This window comes from Ahaetulla prasina, chromosome 2 (genome assembly GCF_028640845.1).
Source record: "Ahaetulla prasina isolate Xishuangbanna chromosome 2, ASM2864084v1, whole genome shotgun sequence".
NCBI classification, from domain to species: Eukaryota; Metazoa; Chordata; class Lepidosauria; order Squamata; family Colubridae; genus Ahaetulla; species Ahaetulla prasina.
Window position 1 is genome coordinate 102,910,954 of NC_080540.1, and position 19,155 is coordinate 102,930,108.

At 39.1% G+C, this 19,155-nt stretch overlaps 1 protein-coding gene across 1 annotated transcript in view; it reads right to left on the minus strand.

The window, feature by feature from the left end:
* DPYSL3 (dihydropyrimidinase like 3) overlaps positions 1 to 18,280 on the minus strand; it is a 63,791-nt gene extending 45,511 nt beyond the window's left edge. Inside the window, exon 1 of the mRNA XM_058174077.1 lies at positions 17,817 to 18,280. Coding sequence (XP_058030060.1) covers positions 17,817 to 18,188 — 372 coding nt within the window. The 5' untranslated portion in view covers positions 18,189 to 18,280. The remainder of the gene's footprint in view (positions 1 to 17,816) is intronic.
* Positions 18,281 to 19,155: the final 875 nt, after the last annotated feature.

A 19,155-nucleotide genomic window follows, 5' to 3' on the forward strand; every position in this document is an offset into this window, starting at 1 on the left:
TATGATATCACTAGGATGGATGACTTGGACAAACTGGTGTCAGTATGGAGCAAGAATAGATTTAGCTTTTTCTGCTGCCAATATTTTGCTGCCATGCTTACAGTGAGGGAAAATGAGTTTAGTAGGGAAAGTCAAGTAGAGGTGTGGTTTGCTTATTCATCAGAGGAACAAGAAAATGCAAGGAATTCAGTCTCACAATATGCAGGGACATTTTTTTCTTTCTGAAGGCAAGAACTGCACATGCTGCAAATGTAGACTGATTCCCCTCCTTGAAAAGAATGAGAGGAGAAGTGAGGAGAAACTGTTCAGAATTCCTCAACTAAATACAGGGAATGCTTTCTAGACAAAGCCAAGCAAAAGGAACTATAAATTGGACAACATAACCAGAAAATCGTAGTCTGTCAAGAAGAGCTAATTCTCTAACAGCTTAAAAGATTTCAGGGCCCCCACACTGGTGATGTCTCTGGACTCCTGGGTGAAAAGCAACTGCTGCAAGCTCACAGAAGTAGCAATAGAGACTCCATGGCTCTGCATAGAGAAGGATTGTTGATTTTGCAATCAGCAAAGGAAGGAATTGATAGTTCCTAAATGAGAACTGGGCATTTTATGGTCCCCAAGCCACATCCTGCCTTTTGGCTCTCCCTGTCCAGCCCATGTGAGGTCAATTGGAAATTAGAATTCAAATATAAATAAGTGTATGCTGTAAGACTAAGCTGAAGCTGCCATGCCTAAAGATGAAGCAGGCACTTAAGCTGGTGGACCAAAGCCAGGAAAAAATCCTTAGGGAGAGTAGTTGGAACAAAGGAACAAAGTTGTTAAGGAAACAAAGGAAAAAATGTTACCTATACCAGGCAAAACAATTGGGCCTGAACACATGAACAACCCTTCCCCAAATCCCATCAACCAGTCTTGAGAATCAACAAAGGAAAGATAGAAGGGATCCTGAAGCCCATCCACTCTAAGTTGTCTTTGGATCCAGACTTGGTAATTTCCCTCCATCTGGCTAGTGTCTACCAGCCTAGCTGAAAAGCACATGGGTAAATGTGGATGAGCTTGCGTGTGTGTCTGTGAAAAAGTGCAAATATGTATCTTATAACCAGTAAGGTTTTGCTGTTATTTTAAATTCACTGGATCTCTAAAGAACCAATTGTGCTTCAGTATTTGGTTGAACGTGATTTCAATGTGCCTATTTCCAGGACTGTGAGTGTGTGCATGACTATAAGCCAATCCTAACCATTTGTGTAACACCTTGCACACAATATAACTGCATTCCTTTTATTTTGTATTTCCAGGACTGTGAGTGTGTCAGTCACCATAAGCAAAACCTAAGCATGTGTGTAACACCATGCCTGCAATATAACTACATTCCTTTTATTTTGAAGGCAATTGCTTTTTTTTTTCAAATTTCAATTTATTTATGTGCTTACATGCATCCCTATGCAACTTCACAGCATCATTAGTTTGGCCATCCACAACAATCCTAGTTTCTCATGTGGCCCCTTGGGAAAATTAATTACCCACTTCTGTCCTAGACCAAAGCAATCCCCCTCATGATAATTGATCAATATGAGAGCCACTTTTTAGGAGAACAGAAGGCAGAAAATTGGTAGTGATCAATGGGTCAAGAAAATTAAACAACATTTTGGACTCTGATAGAAAAGCATGATAGAGATCGCATTAGAAGATGTCCTGCAACCCTGGAGACCTCCCTGTGAAGAAAAAGACCACCCAGACAATAGATCAACACCAAGAAAGTAGGAATAGGTGGAGAAGTTATGTTTACATGATGGAGAAGAGGGAGAGGTCCTGCTTTATTTTGGCCTTGTCCCCAAAAGAGAACTATGTTAAAATGGGTTTTAAATAGAACAATTGAGAAAAGGAAGGAAAAGTATCTCAAGGCAAGCAGGGGATGGCTAATGAGCATCTGGGTACCATGAATGATTTTATAACTTCAGGACAACACCAATTATATACATCCAAGTGTTTGAAGGAGAGTGTACATGTCATCTTAAAAGTCCCTTTCTGTGATCTTTGAGAAATAATGAGAGGTTGGGAATAGTATCCGAGGACAGGAGTTTAAATGTTCCCATTTTTAAAAAAGACGACTCAGATAAATACAAAGTAATACCTGTTGTCAATACTAGGCAAAATCGTGGAACAGATGATTAAACAACTGGTTTGTGAATATTTAGAAAATAATATATTGCTTGGAGGTAGCCAGCATGGATTTATTAAAAATATTAATGGCAAATCAACCTGATCTTCTTTTTTTGATGAATGAACAGTTAGGTGCTAGTGTGATGGATGGACACTGCCCACCTTGATTTCAGCAAGACATTTGAAAAGACTCCCATAAATGAAGACATATCTCAGACTGAACAACTGCAGCTGAATATGGTACAATGGCTCTGCATCAGATTGCCCTAAACATAGCTCCAAAAAGGCCTTCAATTTCTAAACCGACAAGACTAGTTATTTATTTATTTGGCAAATTTATATGGTCACCCATCTCACACAAAGTGGCTCTGCACAGCATAGAATAAAATCCACAATTATCCACAATTAAAATATACCATCAAAAATAATAAGAACAATTGAAACAGTAGACAAGAATAAAAACAAGATCATGAGAAGAAAAAAATATTACATATAATATAGTCAATGTGTGTGTGTTCCCTATTATCAGGAGATCTCTAGGTTTGATGGGAAAAAAAATATTTTCTGGGGAAAAGGGAGTTTTCTGAAAGGCCATGAGGGTTGGGCTAACCTCAGCTTGGGACAGATTATATTGAAGAGGGCAAGTGCCATGAATGAAAAGGCTTCCTTCCTAGGTCCTGTCACATAGAACTCTTTTGGAGATGGGATCTATAGCATGTATCTCCTGCAAGACATTATGAGATGGGTAGACGTGATCACGAAGACGCAGTTTCTCAGATAACTTAAGATAACTTTAACATTAAGACTCAGCAAGTGCTCAAGTGAAATTTAGCTTTTGAAAAATAAAAGTTTAGTTTTCTTCCAGGCTATCCCCCTGGGCAGACCCCACAATCATATTAAATGTATCACAATAACCAATGCAAGCAAATTATTTACTTATTACTAGGTAATAGAAAAAGGGTGTTGGCTTACCTGGACGCCTGTTCTGTCAATGCAATAGTTTAATGCATTTTAGGGAAAAATACAAATTAAAAAATTATTGAATACTAAAGTTGAGTATGGCAGTGAAAGAGCTAATAGTGTAATAGCTGGGGGGAGGGGAATTCTGTGGTGGCTCTCTTGCCTCGATGTCTTAAGCAAGTGCTTACTTTGTTTAATGGTTAATCCAGGGTTGGGTGAATGTGAGCCAATGGAGTGATGCAGCTAGCAAAATATAAGAAGTACATGAAGTAAAATAGTAAATCAACGGAAGAATAGAATTAGTATTGGAAGAAGTTAATGTCTCTATTTTGCACTGGTCAGACCATGGCTAAATTCAATGAAACCTCAATTTAATGCATTGTAGATTCTGCCAAAAAAAGAGCATTTTTCATTGCTCTGTGAAAACAGAAAGCTCTGCATCCTGAATATGTTATCATGTGGACGAGCAAGGGCATCTGAGGATTTTGTGAATTGAGCCAACTCAAGGGAACCCCTCCCTGCTTCATAAAGTCATTTCCTAAATAACAGAACGAGTAGTTTTTCAATTCTTGGTTGAATTACTGGAATGCACTGTACATGGATCTGCCCTAGAAGACCATTTGAAAGCTTCAGCTGTGCAGAATGCAGTTGTACGGATAGTGACGTTTGTCAGGTATTTCATGCATATAACATCCCTACTGTGGTGTGCTGCATTGGTTCCCCATGTGTTGCTGGGTGCAATTGAATGTGCTGGTTTTTGCCTTTAAAGCCCTTTGTGGCTTGATACCAGATTACCTGAGGGATCATATTCTCCCTATTGTTCCTACCTTTCCAATTTTATCTGGCAAGTTGGGCATGCTATGAGTCCTATCAGCGGCAGGGATTAGGAGATTATCTTTTCTAGCCCTCTGGAACATCCGCCTCCAATGATCAGAATGGCAAGTATCCTGTTCTTGGTTACGTTGAAATCTATGGTTCTAATTTTTCTTGGCTTATATATTTCCCAAGTTTGATTTTAACTGATTTTATGATTGTTCACCACTTGGAATCATTTGTGAGATGGGCAGCTATAGAAATTGATTGATTGAATGGATGGATGACAGATCATTTTATAAAGTAAACTTTTTTAAAAAACAAAACAAAAGTAATCCTGACCTCCTTCCCATTGCCTGAAGAACTGACAATGCAAACAAGAGCCATTTTTAGTGCTCAAGACCGTATTTTCATTCTAACTTTCTGATTGCTGTTGCTGTATTAAATGCACAAAATAATAACAACTATTCTCCCAGACAGTGGGAAAGTGGCTGGAATCAAGGTCTGCAGCAGCTTGAGTGGTTAAGTGATGAGGAACAAGAACCAATATTTTCTTGTTTTCTCAATTCAGGTCCAGGAAAAAGACTAGATGCTTTGGGAGTCTTTTTAGATCATTCTTCTTTCTATCTATCTATAGCAATTGTACAGTCTTCTCCATTCCTATGTATAGATTTTTGAAATGTATGTAACAAAACATATTTATCCCATTTTAATCACTGGTAGTAAATTTCCCTGAATTTAAAACTACTGTAATGACAACTTCAATTAGCAACACTTATCCTCAATTTAGAAATTGTATTGTGTGCACAGACTGAATCTCATTAAAATCTGATTAATTTTTTTTTAAAAAATCACAGAATTATCACATTTGAAGAGCAGTTTCATACAAGGCACCTAACCCATGTCACTACTTGGTAAATGAGCAGTTTTTGACAACCTCTAACATAAAGTTTTTCTATGGAAATGGTTAGGTAGTCAAATATGACCATTGACCATATAACTTTCAATGTCAGTGAAACTCTCACTAGAGAAAGAATTCAAATAGTATATGAGATGTGAACCTTAAAATAGATTTTATTAGCAACCACATCCTTCATCCATAATTATGATAGCCATCATTCTCTTTTCTGCTGAGGCAATGAACTGAGTTCAGCTAAGGCAGCATACAAGGGTGGAGGATTTTGTTTATTCAGGCATGATAAGGGTAATGCAGTAGGTGATTTCTATGAAGGCTTCTCTTTTGTGACACTCTGGCATCCACACTCTGAACAAGTCTGAACAAGCCCTGATGAAACAGCATAGTAGGATTTGAGGGGGAATATGAAATCTAGTTAGTTCTAAAACTGAAATAGATAGGGAAAGATACCTATGTAAGAGTAATCAGGGCAGTGGTGGGATCCTACAACCGGTTCGCAGAATGCACGTGCACAATTTGCAGAAAATTGAACTTCTGCATTGCTGAGAGCAAGGAAAACAGCTGGGCCACCTACCCACTCTGCCACTGCAATCAGCTGGGTTTTGAAAGCAGAAATATAGGCGAGTATAACGCAGGAAGGGTAGGTGGGCCCACTTCAAAGAAAGAAGAACCGGTTCGTTCATGACTGAAAGTTGAAGATAACAGTTTGCCCGAACCGGTCAGAACCAGTGGAATCCCACCGCTGATACAGGCCCCTGGGGTGTTTCTATCCATTTACTGTAACAAATTTAATAAAAACAAGTAGATTTCTACAAAAATCAGCCATCCAATGTTTTTCAGTAGCAAAGATTGAAAAAACTCACTCTTGATGGAAATCTAAAACTATTCATAATCAAAAGCAAAATCTTAGTCTAATTAAGTACAATAACAATATATTTATTAAAATATCAACATGCAAACATTCCCTTCCTTTCTGATTGAAGTGATTAGTATAGCTACAACTTTAGAATCCTTCTACAAGTATAAAGTGCCTTATTACTAACCATGATAGGCAGAAGATAAACCATCTCCCTATAAATGTTTAATTCCTAGTATTAATTCCATTCCCTTTGCTCTCAATGTCTGTCATGACTAGTGGCTTCAATCTGGAAAACACGAAGTTCAGGGGTGTCAAACTGGCAGCCCATAGGCTGGATGTGTCACATGCAGGCACGCCCACCCCAGCTCCGCAAATGGGAAAAAACGTCATGAAGCACCACGTGATGGCAACATGATGCAGCGAGTTTGACACCTGTGATTTAGTTGATAAAAAAAGGAACACATCTGAAAGTCTTGACTGAAGAGAATTCACTTGTACAGGCAAAATGAGATTATGCTGCATGTCTTCACATAAACCTGCTGGTATGCATAGAATGACCTTGCTTTCATTGAATGTTTGCTTCATTGCCTCTGGGTACATACAGCAAAAACAAAAAGTGTCAGAGAATCATAAATTATTGGTAAAGTTCCTTAACATATAAGCAAGCTAAAATTCTGAAATACAATCATGTAGCCTTAGAAACAACCTTCCTAATAAAATATTTTGAACTTTTGGTCATAAATAAAATTGATTTTGTCAGAAAAGTATAATTTTTTTCTTAATATTTTGGCCTTTGGAATTATATTTTTTTTCTTTCACATCACAATTTATCTAGGTGCATGAAAATAGTGTACACTTTTAAAACTCTAAAACTATCTCAAGGGAAGTCTGGAAGTTGAGTCATGGTAACTGAACTGAAATGTTTTGCTCTTATCCAAGTAAAGATAGAGAAGTGTTTAAATATTGTTTAAAAATTCCTTATCTAATAACTTGCAACTGGTCCAATGAAAAATTGTACAAAAGAGATGGATTGCATCCATCAAAGAAAGGGACTGAGTTACTCAGCAATACATTCACAGATTTTCTGGATAAACATTTAAACTGAACAGTGGGGACAGAGAATTAACTGATATAGAAAATTTCTGTCCCCAGCAATCGAAAACTAAAAGGGTTATCAGTGCATGTAACATAGATGTCTGTATGGGTAAGACTATCAACCATGCTATCAAGCAAAACCAAGCATTTAACAGTGAGTGCCGTACCATGTGCACTAAACCAACAGGTGGCAAGAAAGTAGGGGCAGTCAACACAGGTTATGTAGACAGTAAACACAAGATCAATCCAAATGGACTCAAATGTCTATACACCAATGCACAGAGTATGAGGAATAAACAGGGTGAATTAGAAATCCAAGTAAATGAGGGTAGATATGATATTGTTGCCATTACGGAAACTTGGTGGGATGAAACTGACAAATGGAACATACAGCTAGAGGATATAAATTATTTAAAAGAAATAGACCAAATAAAGAGGAGGTGGAGTTGCACTATATATAAGAAATAACTACATCTCTACAGAAATAGAGCACAACAATGATGAAAATCATCTTGAATGTATTTGGGTCAATATAAAGGGTGAAAAACGATATTGCCATAGGTCTATACTATAGGCCACCCAACCAAACAGAGCAAGTAGATGAACTTTTGCTAGTCAGCTAACTAAGGTATGTAGGAAGCACATCACAGTAGTAATGGGGATTTTAACTACCCTGACATCAACTGGGAAACAAACTCTGCACCAAGTGGAAGATCCAACAGGTTCCTAACAAACCTAGCAGACAACTTTGTTTCCCAAAAATAGAGAAGGCGACAAGGATCAGCCATATTGGACTTAATTCTCACTAACAGAGATGAAATGATAGAAGGTGTTGAAGCTACAGGAACCTTGGGGCAAGTGACCACGCAATATTGGAATTCAACATTAAGCAAATACAAGTAGTAGAACAAAGTCAAACTAGAGTCTTGGACTTTAAGAGAGCTAATTTCAATAAACTTAGAGAGAGCTTGAGAAGGATTCAATGGATGAGAATCCTCAGGGGGAAAACAACTCAAGAAGCTTGGGAAATTTTGAAAAGTGAGATTATAAAAGCACAGTCTAACACAATACCAATGAAGAAGAAAAATAGTAGATCTCAAAAGAAACCAGCATGGATGCATAAAGAACTATCTGACAAATTGAAAGACAAAAAGGACAAATATAAAAAGTGGAAAGGGGGCAAATAACTAAGGCAGAATATCAGCAAATAGCCGAGCCTGTAAAGATGAAGTGAGGAAAGCTAAGGCTCACAATGAACAAAGGCTAGCGACAAAAGTAAAAATAACAAAAAGCTTCTTCCAACATGTTAAAAACAAGAAAAAGTCAAGGAAACAATTGGCCCATTGCTGGGAGAAAGTGGCAAGAAGATGACAAGCAACAGGAGAAAGCAGATCTACTTAACTCATATTTTGCATCTGTCTTTACACAAAAGGAAAAACAATCCAACCTATCAAAAAGAGCACTACAAAAAACAGATTAGAAACACAAGTTAAAATAGGGAAGAAAATGGTAAGTGAACACCTGTCTACCCTAGACGAGTTCAAATCACCAGGACCGGATGGATTACACCCCAAGGTTCTGAAGGAACTGGCAGACGTGATCTCAGAACCACTGAACTATATCTTTCAAAGATCCTGGAGCACAGGGGAGCTGCCAGAGGACTGGAAAAGAGCTGATGTAGTTCCCATCTTCAAAAAGGAAAAAAACAGATCCAGGAAACTACAGACCTATCAGTCTGACCTCAATACCGGGGAAGATTCTGGAAAAGATAATCAAGCAACGAATCACCAAACACCTAGAAGCAAACAAAGTAATAACCAAAAGCCAACATGGGTTTGTCAAAACAGATCATGCCAGACTAATCTTATCGCATTCTTTGACAAAATGACAAAATTAGTAGACCAGAGGAATGCTGTTGATATAATTTACTTGGACTTCAGTAAAGCATTTGATAAAGTAGACCATAACCTACTACTAGATAAAGTAGAAAAATGTGGGTTAGACAGCACCACCACCAGATGGATTCGTAACTGGCTGACCAACCACACTCAACGTGTAGTCCTCAACGGAACTACATCCACATGGAGGGAAGTATGCAGTGGAGTACCCCAAGGCTCTGTTTTAGGCCCAATACTCTTCAACATCTTCATCAATGACTTGGACGAGGGGATAGATGGGGAACTCATCAAATTTGCAGATGACACCAAGCTGGCAGGAATAGCCAACACTCCAGAAGATAGGCTCAAGTTACAGAAAGATCTTGACAGACTTGAACATTGGGCGCTATCTAACAAAATGAAATTCAACAGTGAAAAAGTAAGGTTCTACATTTAGGCCAAAAACAAAATGCACCAGTACCGTATATGTGGTACCTTGCTCAATAGTAGTACCTGTGAGAGGGATCTTGGAGTCCTAGTGGATAACCATTTAGATATGAGCCAGCAGTGTGCAGCAGCTGTTAAAAAAGCCAACACAGTTCTGGGCTGCATAAACAGAGGGATAGAATCAAGATCACGTGAAGTGTTAGTACCACTTTATAATGCCTTGGTAAGGCCACACTTGGAATATTGCATCCAGTTTTGGTCGCCACGATGTAAAAAAGATGTTGAGACTCTAGAAAGAGTGCAGAGAAGAGCAACAAAGATGATTAGGGGACTGGAGGATAAAACATATGAAGAACGGTTGCAGGAACTGGGTATGTCTAGTTTAACAAAAAGAAGGACTAGGGGAGACATGATAGCTGTGTTCCAATATCTGAGGGGCTGCCACAAAGAAGAGGGAGTCAGGCTGTTCACCAAAGCACCTGAGGGTAGAACAAGAAGCAATGGGTGGAAACTGGTCAAAGAAAGAAGCAACTTAGAACTAAGGAGAAATTTCCTGACAGTTAGAACAATTAATAAGTGGAACGACTTGCCTTCAGAAGTTGTGAATGCTCCAACACTGGAAATTTTTAAGAAAATGTTGGATAACCATCTGACTGAGATGGTATAGGGTTTCCTGCCTGGGCAGGGGGTTGGACTAGAAGGCCTCCAAGGTCCCTTCCAACTCTGATGTTATGTTATGTTATGTTACTTTGATAGGAACCATTTAGTATTATTTGCCAAATTATTAGATTTGGCTCAGCAAATCATAATCAGTAAAGGTCTCTTCTGAATCCATCTGTTTTTCCAACAAGTATTTCATGAGTAGTGAGCACTCAACCCCTATAGGTAATGCCTAGATTTTTAGATTCACCTCTATTATTACACCATTACAAAACAAATAGCTAATCCAAGAATGAAAATTAGTATCCCCATCTTGATTCTGTCAAAGACAGATAAATGCAGCATTTATTTCTAAAACAGTGGAATTGTTCCAATGCTTAGAATTACGCAGAAAATTTAGTAATCCTACAAAAATTTCCATCAAATCACCCTATTTCCAAGGAATTTAATCCAGATAATAACTTAGCTTCCTCTATACATGATGACCATCTTGAGGGCATGTCTTCAATGTCTTGAGAATTAACATAAGAATTCCTCACATTACCTCAAAAAAAGAAAAATAAAGAAATAAAAGAAATAAAATGGCTTCTCAGCTATCTATTTTCTCTTTGCTAGTAAATAAAATAAAGAGCACTTTCATAACTGAGCCATTCTGAATCCACTATCTGTTTAATACAAGCCATTTTATGTTTATATTTACCTAGACGTCACCTACTCTGATGTATCTTAAAAGGCTTTTTTTCTTTTCAAGCTTTCTATTACTCTTCCTAAATTGTATTAATACCATTATATTGAACAAAAAAATATCCTGAAGGATATTTTACAAAGAAGTGAGCCCACAGTCCAAGATAGGTTCATTTGTCCATGTGCAAAATGTCTCAGTACCTATGAAATGGCCAACAATCCCCCCCCCAAGGTTAGGAAAGTAAAGATTGGAGAATATAAGGAAATCTGGGTTGTGTGTGAGGATGGTGTGTGTGTGTGTGTGTGTGTGTGTGTGTGTGTGTGTGTGAGGATGGTGTGTGTGTGTGTGTGTGTGTGTGTGTGTGTGTGTATCTCTGTGTGTGATCTTAAACAAGACAGAAAGTAAAAAGTGATTTCATGTTTATGGCTCTGTTCCCCCTCTTGTCCACACCTCAGAATCATAGGGCTTACTGCTTTTTTCTATCTCATCAATTTTTCTGTAAGATTTAGTTGCAGCAATCACATTAGCTATTTTATCTTACTATTTAAAGTATCTTAAAATTCCTAAAAATAAAAAAAAGTTGGTGATATATATTTATTACTGATAAAATAATTTAAAATCTGTGGGTACCTCTGTGGGTATCTGCCACTTATTAAAAAAGAAACCCAGTCTATAAATAATAAATACAATTTTATTAACAGCCTTTAATTTAATCTCCTTCAATATAATCAGACTGAGACCAAAGCTGTTCTTCCTCATTCCATGGGCACTCTTGGTATAAGACATTACATATATTATTCTTTCCATAAATTAAGAACTAATGTATGTCTTTTAGATTTCTTGCTTCTGAAAGATACGCTTCATACTAGTGTCTGTGCAAATCAATCATTTCTATTCAAACATTAAAGCAGCCACATCCTTTGCAAGGATTGCCCAGGCTGTCTCCCACTATCTGTACTTGTGTGCATGGAGCTTGTTGAATCTTTAAAAAGGATGAAGCTGCTTTCACAGTCCAAAGAGAAGTGTTACAATGCAGGAACACATTTTGGGGAACATCTCTTTCAAACACTTTGCACAGCCCTACTATAAATTACTCAAGCCTCTGCAAATAAGATTATTTCTTGTAGTTTTAATTTAGTCTGAATTATCAGTAATAGACATGTGAAATTCAAACATAAAGAAAAATGACAAAATTACACATTTGGATGATTAATGAACAATTTAAGTGTGGCAAATTGCAACAGATACTGTACTGGCAAAAGAATGGATTTATAAAGTATGGTAACTCTCATTTTAATGAAAGCTATACTTAGCAACCATTGCGTTTTGCTGACAAAGATAATTTGTCTCTACAAATTGGATCATTCCTGTGCTTAATACTACAAAAAGTAATTTGCAACTGTAATAAACCCATTTTGTAGCATAAAAAACAGCTGTCATGGGGGGAAAAAACATTGTGCAGAAGAATTACATAAAGTTAGAAAAGGCGAAAAACAGATGTGGAAGAATAAATATTTCTCCGATTTGGTTTTGAAATAACTAAAGAGGCAACACTCAATGTAACAATGCCAATTTTGTCATGTTTTCCAATACTGACTAACATTCTAGTTACTATTCCAATTTCTAACAATTACTCATTTAGATTAATAAACCAGAATTACAGCTTAATATGAAAATCAAATATCCTTTGCCTAATGCCCAATTCACTACTCTTGACTGTGGGAATGTTTAAATAAACTACAGAACATCTATCTGTGATATTTTTGTGTTTTGTCTGAATTATGATTCCTAAATTTTTTGTATTAATACAACTGAACATGAAACAGGACAAAACTAAGAGTTCTGCTTAAGATACAATCCAATTCAAATATAACACCATTTCCATAAAACTATCAGGAAAGTATAATTTAGAACAGTGGTCACCAACTGGTGGTCCGTGGACCACTGGTGGACCGCGAAAAATTTTTGGTGGTCCCCAGAAAAATTATTTGCATTTTTTATATTTTACTAAATCAGGGGTCCTCAAACTACAGCCCCTGGGATGGATACATACAATGAACATTTGCGTTGTAGCAGAGAGTCTCCCCCTTTGAGGTCTTTTTGTCAGAGGGGGACAGAAATTCCAACTTGAGGTCTGCTTCAGTCTCCTGGTGCAGGGCTTTGGGCAAAAGCTGGAGGAAAGTGCTGCTGGTGGCAAAGAACCAGAGGGCCTTGTTCCAGTGGGAAAGCATCATGGCCTGGAACTGGCTGATCATTTGAGCTCCAGGCCCAAGTACATGGCCTTGCACTCCCGCAGGTCTTCCCTCTGCTTGGAAAGCCTATGCTCATAGTCCTCAGTGAGGTGCTTCTGCTGAGCCTCCTGCTCGGTCAGTTCCAATTTGAACTGAGCCAGCTGTTTTGCCAACTCTTTCTTGAGGTGGCTGCTTAGCTCCTGCAACTGCTTCCTTTTGGGGCCTTACGGAGCCTGGATGGGGAGGGGAGAAGTGGCTGGAGGGGAGGGCCAAGTAGAGGCTGGCGAGGCACACCTCAACGTAAGTGACATTGAGTTGACCACGCTCACCCAGTCACATGACCACATAGCCACACCTACCCAGCCGATCATTAGGCAGATCGTATTAGTGGTCCATGAGATTTAAAATTATGAATTTAGTGGTCCCTGAAGTCCAAAAGGTTGGTGACCTCTGATTTAGAACTTCTGCTTTAAATGCTGTATTTATTTTGACTAATACATCAATTAAGCCATGAATTACTTATAATTCCAAATATTTATTTATTGGATTTAGACACCTCTTCTGGATAGAATCATTGTTATTCAATAAATGAAACATACAAAGGTATTACATAAACACCTATAAAACAATTTAAAATAGTTTATATAAAAGTTTAAATGAAAACAATTAGTCTCTCGATTCCCTTTGATTTTTATAGATCAAGATTCTTGCTTTCATATTATTATCCAAACTAGTTAAAGTTTAACTTTATTATTATTGCTTTCAACAAATGAATCATTTTGGATTATTTAGCATTTAATTCTTTATTCTTCTTGAGATCTAAGGTGTTCTCTAACCCCATCATTCAAAGGGATCATTATTTTAATTCAGTATTTCTGTCCTGTTTTTAGAGCTATATGTTATGACCAAGAAAAACAATGAAATTGACTGTACATAGCTTTATTGTCAATACTATATGTCAATACTTTATCTAAAACAGTCAGAAATTATTTTTCAAGTATGAAATATATATTTCATAACAACTGTTACCATCTCTATGAATTTTTGAACCTAGGAAGATAAATAATTCTGTTATTACTTTGACAATATCTTTGCTTATTTGCACTGATTTGGCATTACATGTTGAAATATTTCTTTTATTTTTTAATATTAAGGAAAGACTGACTTCTGCATTCTAACTTCTCATAGGAAATTTCTTAAATCTTCCTTGTTTTCAGCCATCATACGGTATTATCAGCATATCCAAGACTACTGGTGTTTCTTCCCACAACTTCTGATTTCAATTTCTATTTCTTGTAGTCCATCATTTCTCATCATATATTCTGCATGTAACGTTATAAAGAGGGTCACAGTGTACAACTGTGATGTTCTTTTTTCCAGATTTTGAACCCCTGAATAGCTCTATATTCTGTTTTAATTGTTGTTTCTAGTCATGTAATAGCTTCTTTGGGTAGATAAGGCAATTCAAAACATTTTAAAGGGCTATCCACAACATCTCTTGATTTCCAAAGTCAAATGTTATTATAATCAATAAAGCACAAATAGACATATTTTTGGAACTTTCATGCCATTTTCATTAAATGTCACATGTTAGCAATATAAACTCATGTGCTTCCCAAGCTTATCCATCTGATAGTTTTCATCCTATGTACTAATGAAGTCTAGACTGCAAAATCTTGCTTTGGTAAGGTTTGATCTTTTCCAGTCCCTTGATCACTGCTGCTTCCAAATCACATATAGTTCATCAAATCCTCCAGCTTCATTAGCAGTGTTTTTATAATGCCATTATAATATCACATGTCTGATTCTGATTCAGTGATCAAATTTGAGGCAATTTTTTTCTTGTTTCTTTTTGTTTCTGTTTTTTTTTCAATGTTATCATCAGATAGCCACTACATTTTTTTAACATTCCAGGATATATATTAATCATGACACAAATTGCAGTCCAGAGTTTTTCAGTTATCCATTTATCCATTCAATATATTAATTTTCCCATGTAATCACACAGAGTAATACTGAGATTGCTACTAGTTTGTATGATAAGTTTTAATTTTACAGGAAGTTTACAATTTGAACCACAATAAATCTTGGTTTTGTTGAATGAATAGAGAGCTTCTCCATCTTTATAAGAGTATATAAGAATACATATGTTACATATCACTGTGGAATACTATATTCACAATTAACTTTGGAAAGTTACCAGAAACATCAGCTGATTTAGCAGAGAAGGAATTTAAAGGCCAAACACAACAGTAAATCTTTTCATTTATTAAAGAACTACCATAGTGGCTGGCAGTTTGCTTTCAAAATACTTATCAAGTATTAAATCAAAAAGAGATAGTCTGGTTTGCACCAAATATTTGGAAGTAAGAATGACATGGAGTAAAAAAAAAAAAAAGGTGCTGAAACAAGAACAAGAACTCAAGTCCTACCTTCACTAAAGAAACTCTTTGTGACTTCTTCTCACAAGTCATTTTTTACCACGCCATCTACCCCATGTTATATTTGTGACAGATACTTATTATTTTTTCATTCTGGTACGATAATCTTGTAACTTGTTAGTTCTATATGTACCTCCTTGAGCTTCTTATAAAGAGTTATGATTTTTTTTAAATTATTTGCATTTATATCCCGCCCTTCTCCGAAGACTCAGGGCGGCTTACACTATGTCAAGCAATAGTCTTCATCCATTTGTATATTATATACAAAGTCAACTTATTGCCCCCAACAATCTGGGTCCTCATTTTACCTACCTTATAAAGGATGGAAGGCTGAGTCAACCTTGGGCCTGGTGGGGCTTGAACCTGCAGTAATTGCAAGCAGCTGCTGTTAATAACAGACTGTCTTACCAGTCTGAGCCACAGAGGCCCTATTTTCAAATCAAATACTTTTCCCATAATGCTACAGTATAATTACAATTTTTTACTGTGATGAAAAGATACAATACTTGCATTCTATTTAAACAAATTAAAGGTTAACTGCATATTTCCATGTAGGAAAAGCAGACAGAAATGTAATTTCTATCTGCTGTGTGCCTGGAGATGAGGTTAAGAGGCAGTTGACAAAATAAGAAAAATAAAAGCAGATAATCTATAAACACATACACACATAAATAAAACAAACAGACAAACCCATTGATAGCCTTCATAATTGTTCTGCTAGAAAGCACTCAGGGGTTTTCCCTGACTCATCTCTAAACAGAAGCAACTTATATATTACCTATTAATCCTTTTATTGTTAAAGTATTAATTGTTCATAATCAACTGGTTCTCTAAGTAAATAAGACACAGACTCTAATACCCTACCCCCATGTAAAGTATAGTAACACTGATAGAAGAATCAGCAAAAAAGAGATAACCTCAATATAAGAACTGTTGGAATGATGGCCGTTTTGAATTTTTAAAAGGCATTCATCTCCAAATTAAAAACTGTGCCATTTCTGACTAAATAGATCTAATTTCACTATACTGTCCCTAAGCAATTTCATCCAATATCTTTCTCTTCCAGCTGGATGATTTTTACTCCTCTGTTGCAGTGATTTGAGCTCTTATTTCCTGTTTTTTAAACCCACAATCCAGAAACTATAGAATGCTTTTGATTTTCTACTCTAAGATCTGAGAGAAAGTTCCAGACTTAGATGAGAAAATTCTTTTTCCAGCCTTTCTGCTTTTTTCCCCCGATGTCAAAAAGGTGGGACAGAGCAAAGGTCATTCAGGGAGACCACAGAACCTACTGTTTCTAAGGCCACTGGCCTATCTATAGTCCACCTAAATAGTATGGCTGTATATATCTTGCAATGATTCAGCCTTTGTAATAGTTTTAAGAATATTTTTCCCTGTTTTCTGACAGCCAAAGCTAAAATAGCTATTTTTTAAAAAAAAAAGTGAACTGCAAACCCTGATACCTAGCAATATATCTGAGCAAAATCAACACCTGAAAGCTATCAAAAGTACTCAGTCTGATATTAGGGTATGATATTTAAATCAAATCTATTTTAATGATATCAGCCTAAGGTCAAGAGTTCAGATTTGATTTTCAGGCCTGTGATTATAGGAAGCCCATTTTCATTATGGAAGGAAAAAAAATGCTTACTTTAAAATAACCAAGCCTGGCCAAGTTTATGCTACTGCCTTCTGGCAGTTAGTTATTTGACCATTCTTGGAAATTCGGCTTACAGCTTTTCAGTTAATCACTTGAAAAAACGCTGACACACTTTGTTATAGGCTGACAGCAAGAAGGGGAAAGAGCCTTCTTCTCCTCCTCTTGAAAAGAAACAGAAGGAAGTTAAACAGAGCCTCTATTCGGTTGTTACTTCTCTCGGTTCACCCCAATCCTACGGTAATAAGTAAGCGGGAAAGGAAGGCGCAGCCCAAGACCGGTTTGTGAGTAACGGATTTATTCACAAGCCGATGGGGGTGAATAATTAGACCGGGGTCACGTGACCCCCGTACCATTGAAACCTGGGCCGCAGGAAACTTCACTGAAGACGCTGCAACACGCGAGGGCGATTCGGGAAACTGCCGGGAGAAAACTCAACCCTGTACCACCAAGGTTCCTCGAAACGCTCAACTTTTATTAAAAGACGCCTCAGAGCCCGTACGCCCCCACGCGTAATTAAGTTATTGGGGTTTTTTATGCGTCAAGAGGAAAGAATTAAACCTTGGAAAATAGAGCGCCCTGCCCTTGCTTGTAACCGCCACTAAGCACAGCCCTCCCCCCCCCTTCGCCACCGCCACAACTTTGGGGGCAGGCCGGATAGAAGTGGGAGCCCACATCTGACCCCGGCTTCTCCTCTCCCTCCCCTCCCCCACACGAACCCCAAGCTCTTTTGCAGCACTTTAGGAGGACGCGTCGCCGCCGTCGTTGGAAAGATGCTTTTTGGGGCGGAGCGCGCCAGTCTCTCCCGTCTAGTGCACATCACCCCGGGGAGGGCGGGATTGACTCCCGGGCAAACGGCCCGAGCATCCCCCCGTGCATCCGGAGCAAGGCGGCGTTTCTCTCCCCCCACACACACCCCGTGCCTTCAGCCACGCTTCCAAGGCCACCCACCCTCCTCATCCTCCATCCCTCGCCGAGACCTCCGGGGGAGGCTCCCCTCCTCCGCCCCTTCTCTGACCTTGTAATCCTCGTGGCCGAGGTTTTGCAGCCGCTGTTTGCCTGATGGGGGCCGGATTTCCACGCCGCCGGCCGGGGGCTCCTTCGGGGTTGCCTCCGCCTCACACTGCTGCTGCTGTGGCTGCTTCTGGGGCTCCTGGTCCCGAGATGGGGTGCGGCGGGCTCCACGCTGCCCCACGCTGAGAGCCCCGAAGTCCAACGTCTTGCTCTCGAAGGCGCCCTCCACGTTGCAGAACATCCCGCCATACTTCTGGCGGGGCACTTGGTCGGCGGTGCCCGGGCGCGCCAGGTAGACGGGCAGATCTTCCTCCCCAGCCGCCGCCGCGGCGGGATCCGGCCGCTCCCGGCCTCTCCGGCCGCTGTGGGAAGCCATGGCCGAGGCCGGCAACCGCGGGAATCACTGGGGTAAGTCAAGCCGGCGACTCCGTCTGCGAGGCAGAGGAAGAAGGGCGGGCGGGTGGGAGGGAGACTCCCCGGGCGCCGCTGGCTAGACTCAGGCGCGGAGTGACTGATGACTGAGAGAGAGAGAGAGAGAGAGAGAGAGAGAAAAGAAGCGCCTGCTGGGAGGGAGGGAGAGAGAGAGAGGGAGGGAGGCGGCGGCGGCGGCCACGAGGACTTTTCACACCCGCGCCGGCGCTGGCCGCAGATTTGGCTGGGGAAAGCTGCGCTCATGCACGCGCTGCGCTGCGCTGGGCGAGCGGGGAGTCTCTTCCCTTCGAAATCCCGGGCGGGATAGGCTTGATTACTTTCGTTTTCCGCCCCTAGCGGATTCCTGACTCCGCCAGAGAGGCCGACTCTCTATCCCATCGTCCCCGGGCCTCCTGGCAACCGTTCGCAGTCCCCCCACACGTTAGGAGGGTGCTTCCTTAGATGGGGGAGCAGCTTTTGGGGTCAGTGGGGACAATTCCACGTCAGGAAAGCATTTTTTTCTGCGTTCTTTCGCTTAGCTTATAAACTGGAGAGGGGTGTCAGATGAGAAGTAAAACGGCCATTTTTTTTAAAAAAAAAGAAAAAACTTTGTACGCTTGAATATTTAACAGGAGCCGCATTCCCAGAAGAAACATTATTTTGCCGGTCTTACCTGTGTGGTTGGGTCTCTGGTTCATTGGCAAAATCTACATTAAAAGGATGATCAGGTACAAAGGTAAAAAGCTGCAACATCATACCTAAAATTAAAGTTTTCATCAAGCTGAATTTCATTCTTTAGGTCTATGTGGGGAGATTCCTGTGTTTCTTTGGCAGTCTGTGGAAGTGATTTGCCATTGTCTTCATGATTTTTATTTTAACTTTCCAGTCTTCAATAATTATCTTCTGAACATGGGACCACAAGGAAGGCCTTA